Source organism: Mus caroli, unplaced genomic scaffold (assembly GCF_978045245.1).
Source record: "Mus caroli unplaced genomic scaffold, Mus_caroli_1 scaffold_9, whole genome shotgun sequence".
Classification (NCBI taxonomy): Eukaryota; Metazoa; Chordata; class Mammalia; order Rodentia; family Muridae; genus Mus; species Mus caroli.
Window position 1 is genome coordinate 77,022,604 of NW_028227264.1, and position 23,036 is coordinate 77,045,639.

General features: G+C 41.9%; 1 protein-coding gene across 1 annotated transcript; it reads left to right on the top strand.

Moving 5' to 3' along the window:
* Window positions 1–1,682: 1,682 nt before the first annotated feature.
* On the top strand, window positions 1,683–3,263 carry LOC147002684 (ATPase family AAA domain-containing protein 2-like). The gene is given in 2 exon segments (XM_085842576.1): window positions 1,683–3,152; window positions 3,243–3,263. Coding segments are annotated over 2 exon segments (1,491 nt in total).
* Window positions 3,264–23,036: the final 19,773 nt, after the last annotated feature.

A 23,036-nucleotide genomic window follows, 5' to 3' on the forward strand; every position in this document is an offset into this window, starting at 1 on the left:
CCTGCTGTGAAAAGTTTCCCTTTTCTTCTGGGTGTAAAAAGAAGGGTCTTTACTCATGTTTAAAAGGCCCGATTCTCTCTGAAGCCCCCATCATAGTTTATTGACATAATCCCTGAATGTTTCAGAGCAATACTGAGCAGTTGTCTATCTGCCTATGGCATTAAAATTTACTTACCCACAACAATCTGCCTCAGTGCTCAGTGTTCCCCTTGAGGGTTGCATTTGGGTCCTTTCAATAGGGTGGTTTAATATTTTATTCTTGCCTTATTTCAAGAAACTCTCTGTTTCTTTGTCTCCAGTGAAATAAGCCAATTCAAGCCAGATTAGATTGCATTAAATGCAGGTTTATTGGGAAGCTGTTCACAGGTGGGTGTCTCCTGTGCATGGAGGTCAGAGGTCAACAACTTGTCTCTTTTTACCCTGTAGGCTCTGGGACCCAACCCAGGTTATCAGGTTTGGTGGCAAATGCCTTTCCCTGTTGAGACATCTCATTAGCCTAGATCTGGCACTTAAAAAAATTACTTATATTTATTTTGTGTGTATGGGATGTGAGTGCCTGGGAGGCCAGAAGAGGGCATGGGATTCACTGGAAACTGAATTATCTATGCTTGTGAGCTGCCATGAGGGTGCAGGGAGAAGAGAGAGGTACTCTGCCAATGAGACAACTGTCTCAACTTCCTGAGCCATCTCCCTAGCACTTTTAAACTCACATTATTTCCCCTTCCGGTCCCCACCAGCACCGGGGTAGCTTGGGCGTGGAGTCTGTGGACATCCGCAGGCTACCCACAAGACCCTCCACGGGATCTTAAGACCTCTGGTGTGTGGAACACAGCTGCTGCTCCAATCCAATTGCACAGGACCTGAGACTGCATTAATTAGGGAAGCAGAAAACCTGGCCTGACCAGGGGCACAAGTCCCTTCCGGTCCACACCAGCACCGGGGTACCTTGAGCGTGGAGTCTGCGGACACCCACAAGGTATACACAGGACCCTCCATGGGATCTTAAGACCTCTGTGAGTGGATCACAACTTCTGCCAGGAGGCAGGTTCGAACACCAGATATCTGGGCACCTTCCCTGCAAGAGGAGAGCTTACCTGCAGAGAGTATTCTGACCACTGAAACTAAGGAGAGATCTAGTCTCCCAGGTCTGCTGATAGAGGCTAACATAAACACCTGAGGAACAAGATCTATCCAGAGACAACTACAACAACTAACTCCAGAGATTACCAGATGGTGAAAGGCAAAGGTAAGAATATTACTAACAAAAACCAAGACCACTAACCATCATCAGAACGCAGCATTCCCATCTCACCTAGTCCTGGGCACCCCAACACACCTGAAAAGCTAGACCCGGATTTAAAAGCATATCTCATGATGATGGTAGAGGGCATCAAGAAGGGCTTTAATAACTCACTTAAAGAAATACAGGAGAACACTGCTAAACAGGTAGAAGACCTTAAAGAGGAAGCACAAAAATCCCTTAAAGAATTGTAAGAAAACATGACCAAACAGGTGATGGAATTGAATAAAACCATCTAAGACCTAAAAAGGGAAGTAGACACAATAAAAAAAAAACCCAGGTGGCGCCAGAATTCAGAGCGCGTGAGCGCCTGAGCAGCCTCCTCCGGAGCCAGGTTCTCCTCTTCCCCACCTCGGGTTCCGGCTTCTGCAAGCGGGGCACCATGGTGGTCCTCCGCAGCAGCCTGGAGCTGCACAGTCGCTCCACCACCTCCTCGGCCACCGACTCTCTGGACCTGTCCAGTGAGTTCCTCAGCCTGCAGGACAGCGGTAGGAGGCAGCCCAGGAAATCGATGGCGTCCAAGGCGGCGGGTGATGGATTCTCAGTTAAGGGAGCTGAAACCTACCACAACACGCGCTCTTTAAGGTCTCTGAGAAACCAAGCACAAACTTTTTCAGAGTCTAGTTTTGACAAGAATGTGGAAAGAAGCGAGAAATACTCCAATGGCAGACATTTCACAAGGCAATTGGCACGACAGCAGGCTGATAAAAAAGAAGAGTGCAAAGAAGACAAAGTTATTCCAGTTCTTTGCTCATTGAGGAATAGAAACATTGCTCCAACTACAGAACATTTGCATGAACAAAATGGAGATGTTGAAGTTCAAAGAAGTTGCAGGATTAGAAGTCGTTACAGTACCATGAACCAGTCTGTGCTATTTGACAAGCTTATAACAAACACTGCTGAAGCTGTTCTTCAAAAGATGGATGACATGAAAAAGATGTGTAGACAGCGAATGAAGAAGCTTGAAGATTTGGGAGTATTCAATGAAACAGAAGAGAGTAATCTCACTATGTGCACAAGAGGAAAACTAAAGGCTATCCAGCGAGCTGATGAAGAAACAACTGATAACCAGGACGGCAGTGTGGAATCATCAGAAGAGGATGAAGAGCAAGAGGATGATGATGGTGAAGATGATGAAGATGAAGAAGATGGAGAAGAAGATAATCAAAAAGGATACTATCTTAGGCAGAGAAAAGCAACTGTTTACTACCAGTCTCCATTGGAAAGTAAACCTCGTCACCAGAGAAAGCCCAACATGTTTTATAGTGGCCCTGCTTCTCCTGCAAGACCAAGATACCGATTTTCTTCTACGGGACCAAGAAGTCCCTATTGTAAACGAATGAGCAGGCGAAGGCATGCCATCCACAGTAGTGACTCTACTTCCTCCTCCTCCTCTGAAGACGACTGCTTTGAGAGGAGAACAAAAAGGAACCAAAATAGAGCAATTAACAGGTGCCTCCCACTAAATTTTCGGAAAGATGAAATAAGAGGAATTTATAAAGATCGAATGAAAATTGGAGCAAGCCTTGCTGATGTTGACCCAATGCAACTAGATTCTTTAGTGCGATTTGACAGTGTTGGCGGTCTGTCCAGTCACATTGCAGCTCTAAAAGAGATGGTGGTGTTTCCCTTACTTTATCCAGAAGTCTTCGAAAAGTTTAAAATTCAACCCCCAAGAGGTTGTTTGTTTTATGGACCACCTGGAACTGGAAAAACCTTGGCTGCTAGAGCACTTGCCAATGACTGCAGCTGAGGGGATAAGAGAGTGGCGTTCTTTATGAGGAAAGGTGCTGATTGCCTGAGTAAATGGGTAGGAGAGTCTGAGAGACAGCTTCGGTTGCTATTTGATCAGGTGATACTTAATTTTCCCTATATAGATTTTCTTTCCTTTTGTTTTTTTTTAATTTGGTGTAATAAAGTTTATTTGGGCTTATGGTTCTAGGGGGATAAGAATCTATCATAGTGGGTGGCACAGTAGCAAGTAGCAGGCACGGTGGCAGAAATGGGAAGCTGGGAATTCACATCTTAAAATCTCCCTTGGACTGGTTTCATTCCTTGTGTACAGCTCCCCTTGTCAGATATCCTCTCAGTTCTGACATCTCTAGCATCCTGGGGTCTCTACTGTAACCTAGGCTTCTCTTTCACAGTTGTATAGAGTGGTCTTTCAGCCTGTTGCCCTCTGTTCGCCTTCATGTGGGAGCTCCCTCCTGCACCACGTGGATTTTGAGAACTCAACCATAAGGATGAGGTGTCTCCTCCTGAGCAGTTTAATAGTGGTGGATTATTTGGCAGTATGGGAACAAGGCAATCATTCCCTAGCAAATCTTTTTTTTTTTTTTTTTTTTTTTTAGATTTATTTACCATTATACATAAGTACACTGTAGCTGACTCTGAAGAGTATCATTACGGATGGTTGTGAGCCACCATGTGGTTGCTGGGATTTCAACTCAGTACCTTCAGAAGAGCAGTCAGTGCTCTTACTCACTAAGCCATCTCATCAGCCCCCCTAGCAAATCTTTCAGTTTCATATGCTGGAGTGTATTGACAGTGTATTGTGAAATATTAGCATTCTGCTTCACCAGGGCATGCTGCTAAAGCTTTGGCTTTGTGGTTGCTTGGTTTTGGCTGTTTAGGCAGGGTCCTTCTGTATAACCCTGGCTGTCCTTTATTTCTGGAATTAAAAGTGTATGCTAACATGCTTGACATTGAAAATGAGTTTAAAAACCTTTTTAGAACTAAGAGTCGAGCCAGGCGGTGGTGGCACATGCCTTTAATCCCAGCACTTGGGATGCAGAGGCAGGGGGATTTCTGAGTTTGAGGCCAGCCTGGTCTAAAAAGTGAGTTCCAGGACAGCCTATAGTTCCAGGCTATAAAGAGAAACCCTGTCTCAAAAAACAACAACAAACAAACAAACAAACAAACCAAAAGAACTAAGAGTCTTTATTTTGCCTTCACTAAAATACTTTTTTTAAGTTTTGCATGTTGTTGAGGAATGTTTTTCTTTGTAACATGAAGGGAGAGTTCAACTGTCCTTTGTTTCCATAGTCAGTAGTAAAGTTTTTCTGTGTGTCTAGTAACTGTAACTATGAAATTCAAGGTATATAAATTCTGGAGTAATTCAGACATTTCAAATTAAAAATACAAATAAAATTAATTATATTAATGTGCATATGTAAAGTTCTAAAAATAGTTTTTGGAATTTCTAGTTATTATAAATAGTTATATTGTAAGTAGTATTATAAATAGTTATGTGTCAGACTGTTAAGCAAGAGTGAATGAAAATAGATTATAAAGATATATTTTAGTTTATAAATTATATATATTTAATATATTTGAGTGAAAATGGAAAAAAAAAAGAAAACCCAAAGTGAGGCAACGCTGGAGATAGAAACCCTAGGAAAGAAATCTGGAACCATTGATGCAAGCATCAGCAACAGAATACAAGAGATGGAAGAGAGAATTTCATGTGCAGAAGATTCCATAGAGAACATCAGCACAACAATCAAAGAAAATACAAAACGCAAAAAGAACCTAACTCAAAACATCCAGGAAATCCAGGACACAATGAGAAGACCAAACCTACGGATAATAGGAGTTGATGAGAATGAAGATTTTTCAACTTAAAGGGCCAGCAAATATCTTCAACAAAATTATAGAAGAAAACTTCCCAAACCTAAAGAAAGAGATACCCATGAACATACAAGAAGCCTACAGAACTCCAAATAGACTGGACCAGAAAAGAAATTCCTCCCAACACATAATAATCAGAACAACAAATGCACTACATAAAGATAGAATATTAAAGCAGTAAGGGAAAAAGGTAAAGTAACATATAAAGACAGGCCTATCAGAATTACACCAGACTTTTCACCAGAGACTATGAAAGCCAGAAGATCCTGGACAGATGTTATACAGACCCTAAGAGAACACAAAAGCCAGCCTAGGCTACTATACCCAGCCAAACTCTCAATTACCATAGATGGAGACACCCAAAGTTTTCCACAACAAACCAAATTCACACATTATCTTTCCATGAATCCAGCCCTTCAAAGGACAATAACAGAAAAAAACCAATACAAGGACGGAAACCACGCCCTAGAAAAAAGCAAGAAAGTAATCCCTCAACAAACCAAAAAGAAGACAGCCACTAGAACAGAATGCCAACTCTAAAAACAAAAATAATAGGAAGCAACAATTACTTTTCCTTAATATCTTTTAATATCAATGGACTCAATTCCCCAATTAAAAGACATAGACTAACAGACTGGCTACACAAAGAGGACCCACCATTCTGTTGCTTACAGGAAACCCATCTCAGGGAAAAAGACAGACACTACCTCAGAATGAAAGGCTGGAAAACAATTTTCCAAGCAAATGGTCTGAAGAAACAAGCTGGAGTAGCCATTCTAATATCGAATAAAATTAAATTACAACCCAAAGTTATCAAAAAAGACAAGGAGGGACACTTCATACTCATCAAAGGTAAAACCTCCAAGAGGAACTCTCAATTCTGAATATCTATGCTCCAAATGCAAGGGCAGCCACATTCATTAGAGAAACTTTAGTAAAGCTCAAAGCACATATTGCACCTCACACAATAATAGTGGGAGACTTCAACACACCACTTTAATCAATGGACAGATCATGGAAACAGAAATTAAACAGGGACACAGTGAAACTAACAGAAGTGAGGAAATAAATGGACTTAACAGATATCTATAGAACATTTTATCCTAAAACAAAAGGATATACCTTCTTCTCAGCACCTCATGGTACCTTCTCAAAAATTGACCATATAATTGGTCACAAAATAGGCCTTAACAGATACAAAAATATTGAAATCATCCAATGCATCCTATCAGACCACCATGGACTAAGGCTGATCTTCAATAACAACATAAATAATGGAAAGCCAACATTCATGGGGAAACTGAACAACACTCTTCTCAATGATACCTTGGTCAAGGAAGGAATAAAGAAAGAAATTAAAGACTTTTTAGAGTTCAATGAAAATGAAGCCACAACATACCCAAACTTATGGGACACTATGAAAGCATTTCTAAGAGGGAAACTCATAGCTCTGAGTGCCTCCAAAAAGAAACTAGAGAGAGCACACACTAACAGCTTGACAACACACCTAAAGCTCTAGAAAAAAGGAAGCAAATTCACCCAAGAGGAGTAGACGGCAAGAAATAATCAAACTCAGGGGCGAAATCAACCAAGGGGAAACAAGAACTATTCAAAGAATCAAACAAATGAGGAACTGGTTCTTTGAGAAAATCAACAAGAGAGATAAACCCTCAGCCAGACTCACAAGCAGGCACAGGGACAGCATCCTAATTATCAAAATCAGAAATGAAAAGGGAGACATAACAACAGATCCTGAAGAAATCCAAAACACCATCAGATCCTTCTACAAAAGGCTATAGTCAACAAAACTGGAAAACCTGGACGAAATGGACAAATTTCTAGACTGATGCCAGGTACCAAAGTTAAACCAGGATCAAGTTAATGATCTAAACAGTCCCATATCCCCTAAAGAAATAGGAGCAGTCATTAATAGTCTCCCAACCAAAAAAAAAAAAAGCCCAGGACCAGATGGGTTTAGTGCAGAGTTCTATCAGACCTTCAAAGAAGATCTAATTCCAGTTCTGCACAAACTATTCCACAAAATAAAAGTAGAAGGTACTCTACCCAACTCATTCTATGAAGCCACAATTACTCTGATACCTAAACCACATAAAGATCCCACAAAGATAGAGAACTTCAGACCAATTTCCCTTATGAATATTGATGCATAAATACTCAATAAAATTCTCGCTATCCGAATCCAAGAACACATTAAAACAATCATCCATCCTGACCAAGTAGTTTTTATTCCAGGGATGCAGGGATGGTTTAATATATGGAAACCCATCAATGTAATCCATTATATAAACAAACTCAAAGACAAAAACCACATGATCATCTCGTTAGATGCAGAGAAAGCATTTGACAAAATCCAACACCCATTCATGATAAAAGTCTTGGAAAGATCAGGAATTCAAGGCCAGTACCTAAACATGATAAAAGCAATCTACAGCAAACCAGTATCCAGCATCAAAGTAAATGGTGAGAAGCTTGAAGCAATCCCACTAAAATCAGGGACTAGACACGGCTGCCCACTTTCTCCCTACCTATTCAACATTGTACTTGAAGTCCTAGCCAGAGCAATTAGACAACTAAAGGAGATGAAGGGGATAAAAATTGGAAAAGAAGAAGTCAAAATATCACTTTTTGCAGCTGATATGATAGTATATATAAGTGACCCTAAAAATTCCACCAGAGAACTCCTAAACCTGATAAACAGCTTTGGTGAAGTAGCTGGATATAAAATTAACTCAAACAAGTCAATGGCCTTTCTCTACACAAAGAATAAACAGGCTGAGAAACAAATTAGGGAAACAACATCCTTCTCAATAGTCACAAATAATATAAAATACCTTGGCGTGACTCCAACTAAGGAAGTGAAAGATCTGTATGATAAGAACTTCAAGTCTCTGAAGAAAAAAATTAAAGAAAATCTCAGAAGATGGAAAGATCTCCCATGCTCATGGATTGGCAGGATTAACATTATAAAAATGGCTATCTTGCCAAAATCAATCTACAGATTCAATGCAATCACCATCAAAATTCCAACTCAATTCTTCAATGAATTAGAAAGAGCAATCTGCAAATTCATCTGGAATAACAAAAATCCTAGGATAGCAAAAACTCTTCTCAAGGATAAAAGAACCTCTGGTTGAATCACCATGCCTGACCTAAAGCTTTACTACAGAGCAATTGTGATAAAAATGGCATGGTACTGGTATAGCGAGAGAAAACTAGACCAATGCAATAGAATTAAAGACCCAGAAATGAACCCACACACCTATCTATGGTCAATTGATCTTCGACAAGGGAGCTAAAATCATCTAGTGGAAAAAAAGACAGCATTTTCAACAAATGGTGCTGGCACAAGTGGTGGTTATCATGTAGGAGAATGCGAATTGATCCATTCCTATCTCCTTGTACAAGGGCCAAATCTAAGTGGATCAAGGAGCTCCACATAAAACCAGAGACACTGAAACTTATAGAGGAGAAAGTGGGGAAAAGCCTCGAAGATATTAGCACAGGGGAAAAATTCCTGAATAGAACAGCAATGGCTTGTGGTGTAAGATCAAGAATTGACAAATGGGACCTCATGAAACTGCAAAGCTTCTGTAAGGCAAAAGACACTGTCAATAAGACAAAAAGGCCACCAACAGATTGGGAAATGATCTTTACCTATCTAAAATCAGATAGGGGACTAATATCTAATATATATAAAGAACTCAAGAGGGTGGACTCCAGAAAATCAAATAACCCCATTAAAAATGGGGCTCAGAGCTAAACAAAGAACTCTCACCTGAGGAATACTGAATGGCTGAGAAACACCTGAAAAAATGTTCAGCATCCTTAATCATCAGGGAAATGCAAATCAAAACAACCCTGAGATTCCATCTCATACCAGTCAGAATGGCTAAGATCCAAAATTCAGGTGACAGCAGATGTTGGCAAGGATGTGGAGAAAGAGGAACATTCCTCCATTGTTGGTGGGATTGCAAACTTGCACAACCACTCTGGAAATCAGTCTGGCGGTTTCTCAGATAATTGGACATGGTTCTACCGGAGGATCCCCCAATACCTCTCCTGGGCATATATCCAGAAGATGTTCCAACTAGTAAGAAAGAAACATGCTCCATTATGTTCATAGAAGCCTTATTTATAATAGCCAGAAGCTGGAAAGAACCCAGATGCCGCTCAACAGAGGAATGGATACAAAAAATGTGGTACATTTACACAATGGAGTACTACTCAGCTATTAAAAAGAATGAATTTATGAAATTCCTAGGCAAATGAATGGACCTGGAGGGCATCATCCTGAGTGAGGTAACACAATCACAAAGGAACTCACTTGATATGTATTCACTGATAAGTGGATATTAGCCCAGAAACTTAGAATACCCATTTACAGTTTGCAAAACACATGAAACTCAAGAAGAACGAAGACCAAAGTGTGGACACTTTGCCCCTTCTTAGAATTGGGAAGAAAACACCCATGGAAGGAGTTACAGAGACAAAGTTTGGAGCTGTGACGAAAGGATGGACCATCTAGAGACTGCCATATCCAGGGATCCATCCCATAATCAGCTTCCAAACGCTGACACCATTGCATACACTAGCAAGATTTTGCTGAAAGGACCCTGATATAGCTGTCTTTTGTGAGACTATGCCGGGGCCTAGCAAACACAGAAGTGGATGCTCACAGTCAGCTATTGGATAGATCACAGGGCTCCCAATGGAGGAGCTAGAGAAAGTACCCAAGGAGCTAAAGGGATCTGCAACCCTATAGGTGGAACAACATTATGAACTAACCAGTACCCCGGAGCTCTTGACTCTAGCTGCATATGTATCAAAAGATGGCCTAGTTGGCCATCACTGGAAAGAGAGGCCCATTGGACTTGCAAACTTTATATGCCCCAGTACAGGGGAACGCCAGGGTCAAAAAGTGGGAGTGGGTGGGTAGGGGAGTTAGGTGGAGGGTATGGGGGACTTTTGGGATAGCATTGGAAACATAAATGAGGAAACTACCTAATTAAAAAAAAAAGGAAAAAAAAAAACCAAAAAAATCACATTATTTCCAGTACCTCAAATACACCTAGCATTTGTCCACTGACAAATATATCAGAAATAAAAAGGCCTTTTCCCTTTGAATGAGCAGTTCTATTTCTGCAGCACCATTTGTACATATGCATAAGGAGATATAACCAGGGCTGGGGACATGGCTCAGAGGTAAAGTCCCTGCCTAGAAGCCCCCAGTGAGAGGCGGGGGGTGTGGTTCATTGGGAGAGCCTCTGCCTCAGCTTCTTGAGTAACTGGGCTTACAGGCGTGTACCACTCTCTATGCCTGGCACAACGTGGCTCAATGCAACTGGAAATTTCCAGTCTTTCAAGCTTCATTCATGTTATAACCTGCACCAGTTTTTCATTCTTTGTGTTACCAAATAAGATTCTGTGTTAATGGACAATCAGATAAGATCACTTTAAAGAGTGATCTGGGCACGGAAAGCATCAGTTAAGAGTGGTAGTTGCTTTTGTAGAGGAGCTGAGTTCAGTTCCCAGCACCCACATATGGTGGCTTACAACTACCTGTAAGTCTATTTCCTGGGACTATGATGCTTTCTTTGGGCCTGTATGAGCAGCAGAGCCATGTACACACACCCACAAACAGACACATAGGCACACACATAATTAAAAACAAAAATAAACATAAAAAGGAAATAAAAACAAATACCCTGGAATACCAGCATGTGGGATGAAGAGTTAGTATAGAACACAAAAACGTGGGGCCTGTGATAGAAATCCTGTTTGGAAACAGGTGGAGATTGCATGAACTGTTGGGGCATGCCTCCTGGGTGGGTGTGAAATACTCTCTAACTCTGTGGTTTGAGAGGAAGGACCATTTACTGAGTGTTCCCATCAGGGCTGAATTCATCCTGCTCTATTGAGGCATTAGTGGGAAAGCACTGGGTGGGAAACATTGGCCAGGGAGGCACAAAGTCAGTTGCATCATCTGTCTTCACCCAGGAATCTGCCCAAAGGAGCAGCTGCCTTAACAAGTTCAATCCACATTCCCACACGTGTGAATATACCACCTTCACACACCATGCTCACACACAAAACCACATGATACCCATAGATAGAGACAGGTATCACTTGACAATTAAAACCTTTATAAAGCAGCTTGTTGAGAAGCAAAAAGAAAAACAAGGCTAGATTGTATATTTGTTTTTTACTTTCATTAATGTAATACACATATTTTTGGGGATTAATTTTCCCTAGTCTGAGTGACAGTTTATCTTGATACAATATCATTGGAACCCTAAGCCCCAGGATCAAACCTCTAAACTCTTCTCAAATTAAGCCTAATTACAAAAGCCAGGACTTGTTAATCAGAAGTTTCTGGCAAATGACAAATTCATTTGCATAGATTGGATTCTCTGGGCCTATTACTCTGCTTTGTAATTAAGGATGCTTAAACCCTCAGGCAATTAGGATTAAACATAGGAAACAAAACACAATAACCTATTCTATATTTTATGACTGATCCAAAAGAGAGGAGCTTAAAGGCTCCAAGAAATGACAAGGAGCAAGTTCAGGGTGTGGTTCTGTGGTAGGACAATTAACCAGCATGTGTGAGGTCCTGGATTCCATTCTCAAATTTGGGGGTAGAGTGGGGAGGTGGGGGGAGGGAGAAGAGAAGAAGAAAAGGAGTGTGTATGCCAAGCTTCTGTACACTAAAGAAGTAATCAGGTGAAGAGCAGGCCCATGGAATGGGAAAGAAGCCTTCCCAGATATACATCTGGTTAAGGATTCGTATCGAGAATGTATAAAGACTCCGAAAACAATCAAAGAAACAAATAACCTGTTTTAAAAAAAATGGGTCTGGACCTGCACAGAGAATTCTAGGAAGAAAAAGAGGAGGAGGAATGGGGGAGGGGGAGGGGAGAAGGAAGGGAAGGGTGAGGAGAGGAAAAGGGGAGAGGGGGAAGGAGGAAGAGGGAGAGGAAGAGGAGGAGGAAGAGGGGAGGAAGAGGAGGAGGAAAAGAAGGAGGAAGAAACTGCTAAACAATATCTCAAAAAAGTGTTCATTGTCCCTTGCAATTAGGGAAATGTATATTAAAACATTTGCATTGAAATTTCATCTTACCCCAGGCAGAAGGGCAAAGATCAATAAACCTACGAACAACAAATGCTGGAGGAGATGTGAGGAAAGGGGAACTCTCATTACTGTTGGTGCCCAGGTACTCTGGAAATCAGTGTGGAGAATCCTCAAAAAGTTAAAAATAAAGGTACCACATGACCTAGCTATTCTACTCTTTGGCTTGAATGACTCAACTATCCTATGTCACAGACATTTGGTCAGCCATGTCCATTGCTGTTCTAAATAGAAGCAACTTAAATGTCCTTCAACTGAGAAGTAGATAATGGAAATGTGGCACATACATACACACCACGGAATACTGTACAGATGTAAAGAAGAACATAATCGTGAACTTTTCAGATAAATGGATGGAACTCCAAAAGACCCAGATTCAGAAAGACAAACTTTGTATCTGACTTTCCTAGCTCCGAAGCTTCGTAAGTGAGTATGTAACCCAAAGTAACTACAGAAACTAGCAAAGTAAAATGACCGTTTCTAGTGGGCGCAGGGAGCAGTGGAGAAGGGAATAGTAGAGGACAAATGATCTGAAGGAGAAAAATGGGGACCTTGAATTAGAGATGGGGAGGGAGATAAATACAGAAGAGCGAGGAAGGAACATAAAGTAACAGTAAGAATGTCTGAAAAAGTCACACAAAATCATACTTTTAACTATCTCCCAAGAATATCTATAATATACATAAATCAGTCGATAAATAAGCATAATTTAAATAAAGTTTTCCCAACTGGGTTGACAATGTTCTCTCTCAAGAGCTAAAGATTGTCTAACAAAAATCCCAACAGCGGCCATGAGAATTCCTCTTTTGAATTATGGGTCATGGTTATTCAAGAGACTCCCAAAAGATTGTAGGCTGTTGCCATGGTTCTGGTTTTTTTTTTTTCCCCTCCAGAGGTGGAAGATATGTCTCTACTGCTGAGGACACCCTGCATTTTGGACACAGGGCACAGTCTCTTTAGCTAGAACTGACTTGAAAGACTCTTCCTTGAGGACCAGCTTTTCATGGTCCCAGCAAGTGCCACTCAAAGTTCCAAAGGAGGGCAGCAACCAATAATCCTTACCCAGCTATGATTCCTATGAGTCACAATAGCGATCAGCTGAGCACACTAACCCTAAGGGTGCACTGATGTCATGATACCTATTCGGTATCCAACAGTTCTCATATTGGACATAAGATCCTCTCACTAAGAGGTGTGCCACGAGCTGAATACCTAGTCAACTACTCAGGGTTGTTAAAACCTTGGACATTGCCTTATTAAATCAGCATTATCTCCAACTGCATCTGAATATTTGTCTTTATACCCACAGGTACATGCAGTTCCCATCCCTCCTCGAGGAAACTTCTTTTTTTATATAGAGAGACCATTAAAGCTAACCAGAACCAATAAAAACGTGGAGGTATCGAGCCTCGTCCCATCTACAACACAACTGCTGTATATAAGTGTCAAGGATAATTCCAAGTTTGATTTTTTTTAAAAGCAAACAATCTCTCACATCACAGAATTGTTGTTATGGGTCGTTGTGTGTCTTCCACTGTGTGTGCTGGGAACCAAATTCAGGTGCAAGAGCATCAAGGACTTTTAACCACTGAGGATCTCTCCTGCTCCCCAAATAGAACTGTTTATGTAATTAAACAGTGACTCCCAATTCTCCCCTGCCCTTAGCTTTTGATGACCTCACACCCACTGCCCATCTCTGAACTTGCCTTCCTGGATACTTTCTGGAATCATGCCTTGTGTCTGGCTTATTTCTTGTAGTATATATTTCTAAGGACCATTCAGGTTGAAGAAGAACTCTTTTAAGAAAGACAGACTGAGCATAGACGATCAATAGAGGATTAGAAAGGCAAAAAGGCAATGCTGGGCTAGTAAGATGGCTCAGGAACTCAAGGCACTTGTCTCTAAACTGGATGGCCTGAGATCATTCTCTTGGACTCATATTATGAAAGGGGAGGATTGGCTCCCACAGTTGTCCTCTGACCTCCTCACACAGGATATGCCAAGTATATCAACACCCACCCACCCACTCAATAAATGTTAAAAAAGGGAAATGCTAGGATTTCTTTAATTTTTTCCCTAATATTTTTTCTGTTTATGTTGTTTATACATTTAAATTTTCTTTATTATTATTAAACTATTTTATTTATTTACATTTCAAAAGTTGCCTTCCTTCTTGGTCCTCCCTCCCTGAGTTCTTCACCCCATCTCCCTCTCTCTGCCCCACCCCCCACCTCTGTGAGTATGTTCCCCAACCAGGCAACATACCCCCTCCAGCATCCCTTTTCTCTGAGGCATCGAGTTTCCACAGGCTTAATCACATCTCTGCTGCTGAGGCCAGACAAGGCAGTCATCTGCTACACATGAGCTCAGGGCCATGGACCAGCCCATGTATACTCCTTGGTTTTTGGTTTAGTCTCTGGGAGCTCTGAGGGTTAGTTGACACTGTTGTTCTTCCTGTGGGGTTACAATCCCCTTCAACTATCTCAGTCCTTCCCCTAACTTTTCCATCTGGGTCTCTAACCTCAATCCAATGGTTGGCTGTAAGTATCTGCATTTGTCTCAGTCAGCTGCTGTTAGAGCCTCTCAGAGGACAGCCATGCCAGGCTCCTGTCTGCAGCACAATATGGCATCAGTAATAGTGTCGGGGTTTGGTGTGTGTGCAAGATTAAATTTTGTTCTTGTTGTCATTTTTTTTTTTGAGACAAGGTCTCTCTATGTGGCCTTGGCTTGCCTGAACCTTGCTATGTAGACCAGGCTGGCCTCAAACTCATGGAGATCAACATATCTTTGCCTCCTGAGCACTGGGACTAGAGGATTATGTGCCACCACACCCAGTCTCTAAATTTTTGTGTGTATGTATGAATGTTTTGCTTTCTTGTATGTACACCATGGTGCATGTCTGACACATAGAGGTCAGAAGATGGCTCTAGATTTCTTGGAACTGGATTTAAGGAGGTTATAAGTTATAATTTAACACATGTCCTCTCAAGAACAGCAAGTGCTCTTAGCTGCTGAGGCAACTCTCCATCCTCCCCCTTCACTCTGCTTCTCCCTCCTCCCTCTCTCTCTTACTCTTCCCTGACTCTCTTTTCCATTCTATTGACAGTGCTCCAAATGTAAGCTATGGCCTTGTATATATGAGGCAAGTGCTCTACAACACAATTGTTTACAACGCTGTGGTTTTAACAGATTATTCTTGTGAGATCTTCTGAGCAGCCCAGGTCTGGGAAGTAAAAAGAAAAGTTGATGTGAGGTCCTAGAAGTTTCAAAGATGAAAATGAGACTGCTGTGTGGATCTGTACTTATCTCTCAGGGGGATTGGTCAAGCAGCTGGTCCCACCATGACAGAAACAGAAATCACAGACCTGAGAGATGGCTCAGCAGGTAAAGATGTCTGCTGTTGCTATTGACAATTTGAGCTCAATTCCCTGGATCTGCATGGTAGAGAGAATGAGTTTCTGTAAGTTGTCCTCTGACCTCCATGTGTGTGCAGTGGCAGGCACACCCCTTCATACACATATTATAAATAACTAAATTGTAAACCAAAAGAAGTAGAAGTGATTTTGATACTGATGGCAATCAAATCGGAATAAAATTCACCCCACTCTCCCTCTCCCTGCCCCCCTCCTTCCTTCTCCTTTCCCCTCTCTTCCCTCTGGTGCCTGTCACTGTCAGAAGCAAATAGGAAGCAACCTGCCATGCAGATCTTGGTCAAGGGTGTGGACTCTAAGCGAGGACTTCATCAATAAGGGATTAGTTTAATGAACTGGCTGGGTTGATGGTGACCTCATTTCTTATAATTGATCACTGTAAAGACAACTTCATAAACAGATGAAATGCTTTCCTCCCCAATAACCAAGTAATTAGAATGAAGGTGGACTAGTTTTTGTGTGCAGTTCTCAAAGCTGGAAGCACCATCAGTTTTCTTGGGTCTCCTGTTGAATTTAGCAATGAACTTGGGGCTTGAACTTCCTTTATGATGACTAAACTGGACATTTGTGAATAGACATTTCTCATAGATAAAGTGGCTTTTGCCTTTATGTCATAAATTCTGTGCATTTCATATATGGATTCTAGGTCATCTGCTATCATATTCATTATAAGGTACACTGTCAGCCTGGCTCCTCTACTTCAGCTTTGTCTGCTGATGTACCAGCCAGTATAGGTCAGGATACACTGCATAATGCAGGGCATTCCAGAGCTCACTAGTTCATGACTTTGACTCAGGGAGCCATGAAGTGGAGAATTCAGATTTCAATAATCACATAACCCACAGCTTCATTTTCTTTATTGTTTTTTTCTTTTATTGGATATTTTATTTATTTACATCTCAAATGTCCTTCCCTTTCCTGGTTTCCCCTCTGGAAATTCTCTATTCCATCCCCCTGCTTCTGTGAGGGTGCTCCCCCCCCCACTCCCACCTCCCCACCCTGAACATTCCCCTACGCTAGGGCATTGAGCCTTCACAGGATTAAGGGCCTCTCCTCCCACTGATGCCTGATAAGGTCATCATCTGCTACATATGTGGAGCTGTGAGTCCCACCATGTGTACTCTTTGGTTGGTGGTTTAGTCCCTGGGAGCTCTGGAGGGTCTGGTTGGCTGATATTGTTGTTCTTCCTATGGGGTTGCAAACCCCTTCAAATCCTTCAGTCCTTTCTCTAACTCCTTCACTGAGGACCCCATGCTCAGTCCAATGGTTGGCTGTGAGCATTCCCCCTCTATATTTATCAGGCTCTGGCAGAGCCTCTCAGGAGAGAGCTATATCAGGCTCCTGTCAGCAAGCACTACATGGCATCTGCAATAGTGTCTGGGTTTGGTGACTGTACATGGGATGAATCCCCAGGTGGGGAGTCTCTGGATGGCCTTTCCTTCAGTCTCTGCTCCACACTTTGTCTCTGTATTTCCTCCTGTGAGTATTTTGTTCCCCCTTCTATGAAGGACTAAAGCACCCACACTTTGGTCTTCCTTCTTCTTGAGCTTCATGTGGTCTGTAAATTGTATCTTGGTTATTCTGAGCTTTTGGGCTAATATCCACTTATCAGTGAGTGCATACCATGTGTGTTCTTTTGTGATTGGGTTATCTCACTCAGGATGATATTTTCTAGTTCCATCCATTTGCCTAAGAATTTCATGAAGTTACTGTTTTTAATAGCTGAGTAGTACTCCATTGTGTAAATGTACACAATGTCTATTTTCTGTGTCTATTCCTCTGTTGAAGGACATGTAGGTTGTTTCCAACTTCTGGCTATTATAAATAAGGCTGCTATGAACATAGTGGAACATGTGCCCTTGTTATATGTTGGAGCACCTTTTGGGAGCATCTTTTGCCCAGGAGTGGTATAGCTGGGTCCTCAGGTAGTATTATGTTCTTTATTGTTTTAGCTTGTTTAGTTTATTTGATATGTCATAAAATTTGTATACGATTTTAAAGTTTAATGAAGTTGGACTTCATGCTGAATTGGGGGGCTAACCTTGAGGCCTTTGGAAACGGATTGTTTGTGAATGAAATTTAAATACAATAAATTCAAATTATTTCTAGATACAAAACAATATTGGTGTGTGTGTGTGTGTGTGTGTGTGAGTGTATATATGTAAATATGCTGTGTATTCCTGTGTATGTGGGCTCATGTACAAAAGGGCTATATCTCAGATGTTCCTCAGGAGACATCCACTTTTTTTTGTTTTGAGATGTGACTTCTGTTTTGGATCTAGGATTATCCAATTTGACTAGACTGGTTGGCCAGCAAAACCCAAGGATCTATCTGTCTCTGCCTCCTCAACCCTGGAATTACAAACTCATTCCTCTATGTTTAACTCTTTTTAAAAATATTATAGTATAATTACACCATTTCTGTCTTCCTTTCCCTCCTTCCTAGTCCTCCCATGTATACTTTCTCCCCTACTTCAAATTCATGGCTTTTTTTTCTTTAATTGTTGTTACATATACATGTGTACATATAAGTATATATTTTCAAGAATATAAATACAACCTGCTAGTCTGTATAATTTTACGTGTATGTTTCAGGGCCGGCCATTTGGTATTGGTTAACTAATTAGTGTGCTTGTCCTAGGAGAAGTGCTTCTCTTGTTCTCTTTGTTTCCTATAGCTCTTCCTGCAGTGTCTGAGGCCTGTTGAGCTCTTTCTCTTCCACATTAGCATGTCTATTGGGGTAATACTGATTTAGGTCATGTTTAGGCAGTCACGTTGGTAAGACTTCATGGGTGTAACTTATGATGTTTCTAGGAGACTCACAGCAAACTTCTCTTACCTCTGACCTTGGTAATCTTTCCACCTCCACTTTCGTAATGATACCCAGGCCTCGGATGCAGTTGTGTTGTAGATGTAATGACTGGGCTTCACAACTCTGCATTTTGGTTAGTTGTAGTTCTCTATAATGGTCTCCATCTGTTGCAAAGAGAAATTTCCTTGATGAGATGTGTGAATTACACTTATCTGTGGGAATAAGGATAAATATTATAAATGCAGTTAGGGATTATGCTGGTTTAGTCGAGTCCATGCCTGACTTTTTGTGTGGGTGCTGGGGATCAAACTCATGCTTACATCCACATTTATTTATTTATTTATTTATTTATTTTAAACTTTTTATTGATTTTTTTTGTGAGTTTTCCATCATGAATCCCAACCCCACCCATCTCCCCATACCTTCATATCAGCCCTCTGCCCCGTAGCCTCCCCCACAAAAGAAAACAAAAACAAAAACAAAATACAGCATAGAAAACATCTTGTCAGAGAAGCTGTAGTGTGTCACAGTGTGTGTCACAGTATATACTTTTGTCCACGCATGTTTTCTTGCAAATGTTCATTGCAGTGTTTTTGAGGACTCTGGCTACACCATCAATACTGAATCCTCACCAGGACTCCTGTCAGTTATCTTGCTGTCCTGTGTCATGGGGATCCTGCAGTACTGAGTCAGTCAGACTGATCCTTTCCTACACTCTAGTGGGGTAGATGGGGTAGATTTTGGGGTGGATCTGGGTCTGAATGGTAGCTCAGTTTGTCAGCCCACCAGCTCTTCTGCATCCACACCACCAGGGTGAGCTCTCCTGCACTGCCATGGCTAGCCTACCCAATGCTGTAATCGGCAGGAGGCAGGGTCAGCTCTTGTGCCCTCACACCCTTGTGACTGGCTCACCTGTATCCTTCCCATCAGGGTCAGCTCTCTTGTGCTATTCAGTAGGGCTGCAGGGCCTGTCCTTCTGAGTGCTGCAACTGGTGAGGGGCTCTCATGATCCTGGGACCAGCTCTCTGGACTGGCAGGTACCCTCAGGGCTGGCTCACCTGCATCCCCCTATCCCCACCCCCACCACTAGAACTAAGGCTACTGAGGACCATGTCTGGGTCCATGGCCATGCAGCAGCAGCAGGGTCCTGTATCAATGACTATGGCTCATATTCCCACTAGAGACCATGTGGACATCTCTGGTTTGGGCTATCGTCTGGGACCACGTAGTGGGGCTGTGCAGAGCTGGCACTGCCACTCACTGGCTGCTGCATTCTGGAGAGCTGACTCCATTTCTCACCAGCTCCAGCACTCTGGAGAGCAGATCCCGCACCTCACATGAGCCTTTTATCAACTTCTACCCATTTCCTCAGTGGCTGCACAGGCTGGGACTTCACTATGGCTACTCACCTCGGCTATTCCTCTCCACCCTTGAGATCCCAGTCCCACCTCCCTTCACGATGTTCACACTGTTCTGCTTCTCTCTCTCTCCCATCTGTTCACCATAGACTTGGACACTGTAGTGAGCCCTGATGGGGCAGGGCACATGGCTGTTGGGTCTCTGGGTGTCTTCTTCCACCTGTATTGCATGGCATGGTGACGGGTGAACCTTTGGCGATCCTCTGTCCTCTTACACTGCCTTATGATCCACATTATTTTTAGCTTATAGATTCTGTGAATTTCCTCTGTGGTTGAATATGTCATTTGGATGAATAAAAAATATCTACAGAAAACTAAACTTTGGTCCTATATGAATAATATTTGTGCTATGATACTAAGGGGTAACTCAGTGGTAGAGCTCTTGCTTAGAGGCCCAGGTTCCATTTCATCCCAACACACACACACACACACACACACACACACACACACACACACACGCATGCAAGTGTGTGTACATGCATACACAACCCTCTCACCACACACGTGAGACCCATAAACAGATATAAATACACACAACACAGACATTCATACAACACTCTCATATACACAACATACACATACAAAAATACGTCATACAAATATAAGATTCATAAACACAGACATACACGCACACAAATCACACATATAACACATTCACAAAATAAATCTCCTAAATATTAGGCCTATACACACAGACACACACATGTACAACACATGCATGTATACACACATACACACACACACATATACACACACATACGTAGACATGTACATACAAATGTACAAAACCACATGTGCATACACATACGCATAACTCAACCCCCACCCCCACCCCAGGCTAAGCGTTCAATTTCTTCCTTTTGTCCTCTTTGCTGGGTATGAATCTCAAGAAAGTGCACTAGCCTTGGCCTCACCTCAGTCTTCTTAGGAAGGGAGGGCAGCTGGGAGCAGGTGTCCCGAAGCATTAAGCTTTGTATCTTAGTGTTCTGCAGCCCCGTGCTGCAGGCACAGTTCTAGTGTTGAGTAACTCTGACTTCAGCAAAGCTGGAGTTAAAATTGTATGCACTTAAAGTGTATACCATGATGCCCCATGTACACAAACATGGGCTTTCCTTTCGTGAAGCAAATGAATATATCCACTACATCTTTTAGTTAACCATCCCTCTCCCTTTTACTAGTGATAAGAGCACTTGAAATCTTCTTTATACTATGTGTTGCCCCAGCCTGACCTGGAGCTTGTGATTCTCCTGCCTCAGCTTCCTGAATGTTGGAAGGCCACTTCATCTGTCACATCTGCTGTTTTGTTGCACTTGATCAACTTCTACCCATTTCTTTTTAAAAATTAATTTATTTAATGAATATAAGTACACTATCGTTCTCTTCAGACACACCAGAAGAGAGCATCAAGTCCCAATTACAGATGGTTGTGAACCACCATGTGGTTGCTGGGAATTGAACTCAGGACCTCTGGAAGAGCAGACAGCTGTTGGTGAGTCATCTCTCCAGCCCAAAAGACTAATATTTTATTATATTATATTTTATTTTTTAAAAGATTTATTTGCTCTATGTATGTGAGTACTTTGTGGTTCTCCTCAGACCCACCAGAAGAGGGCATCGGATCCCATTACAGATAGTTGTGAGCCACCATGTGGTTGCTGGGAATTGAACTCAAGACCCCTGGAAGAAGAGCCAGTGCTCTTAACCACTGAGCCATCTCTCTAGCTCCCCATTTATTTTTCTATTTCTCCTTTCTAATCTATAACCAGTATTTAGTTCTCTATCTCTATGCAACTGATTTTCTAATTTCACATCGAGGGAAAAGAAAGGTGGTTAAGCAGTTAAGAGCCCTTACCCTTTTTGCAGATGACCCAGATTCCGTCCCTCACACCTATACTGAACAGCTACAACAGATAACTACCTGGCTACTTGCCTGGCTTATTTTTTTTAGACTTTTTTTTCTTTATTTCTTCAAACTTAAAAATGTTTTGTGATTATGTGTATTTTGCCTACATACATGTTTATGCACTGTGAAAGTGCTTGATGCCCTTGGAGGCCAGAAAAGGGCATTGGGTCCCTTGGAACAGGAGTTACAGATGTTCATGCAAGTCAAACAAATGGGTCTCAGGAGTCAAAACGAGGTCCTCTGCAAGAGAATCAAATGCTCTTAACATCTCTGCAATCTCCAATCCCCCCGTTTTAAAAAAAAGTTTTCATTACATTTTATTTATTTGTTTAGTGTGTGCTTAGTGTGTATGTGTGTGTGTGTGTGTGTGTGTGTAGCTGTGTACATGCCTTGACATGCAAGTGGAAGTCAGGAGACAACTAGCCGGAGCCCGTTCTCTCATGTGGGTACTGGAAGCTATCCTCGGTGGCAGGCCTGATTGCTGGTGCCTTTAATTTTTGAGCCATCTTTACCTGCCCTGTTTTTATGTCTTTAGGACCCTCTATACTTTTCCCCATGGTGGCCGTGGTTCCTCTCAACAGAAGGAAAGGGTTCATTCTCTGGCACATTCCTCTGCACATACTCACTAGTGAGGTGGTATTTCACTGAGGTTTTCATAGTGAACTTGGGATTGGTTGGTTGTAAGGATAAAGTTCAAATAAAAAAATAGCTCCATTTATATATTTAAATATTTCTAACACTTACTTTCAGTGCTGGGATAGAGCTCAGTGTTTGCGCATGTTAGATAATCAATAACAGCCTAGACAAATAGCTATACTTGTTTTTTTTTTTTTTAAGTGGGGTGGTGGTGGTGCAAACTAATCCCAGCACTCGAGAGGCGAGGTAGGTGGGTCTCTGAGTTCAAGGTCAGCCTGGTCTACAGAGTGAGTTGCAGGACAGCCAGGGTTACACAGAGAAACCCTGTCTTGAACCTCCCCCCCCAAATTTTACTAAATTTATTTTAGACAATTTCACACGTATGCACAATACTCACTTCTTTCACTGCCCACCCACTGCATTTTCCTACAGTCCCTCCCCTACCTCCACCTCTCCATGCAAAATGTCTTTTTCACTTTCAGGGCTACTCCTTTTGTTTTGTGACCCACTGAGTTTAACCAGGACAGGCTGTGTGACCATGGATCTGAGGCCATCTGCTGGAGTCTGGTGGGCTCACCAGTGGCTAGACAACTGAGGATATCAAACTGTTTTTGTAAAGGGCCAGATGGTATTTCTAGTTTCCAGGCCATGTGCTGACTGGTGTAATGGCCCATGTTTCCTCTTGTAGGATAAAGGTAGCCATAGACCACTTGTAAATGAGTGATCACAACTCTGTGCCATTAAGGCGTTGTTTAT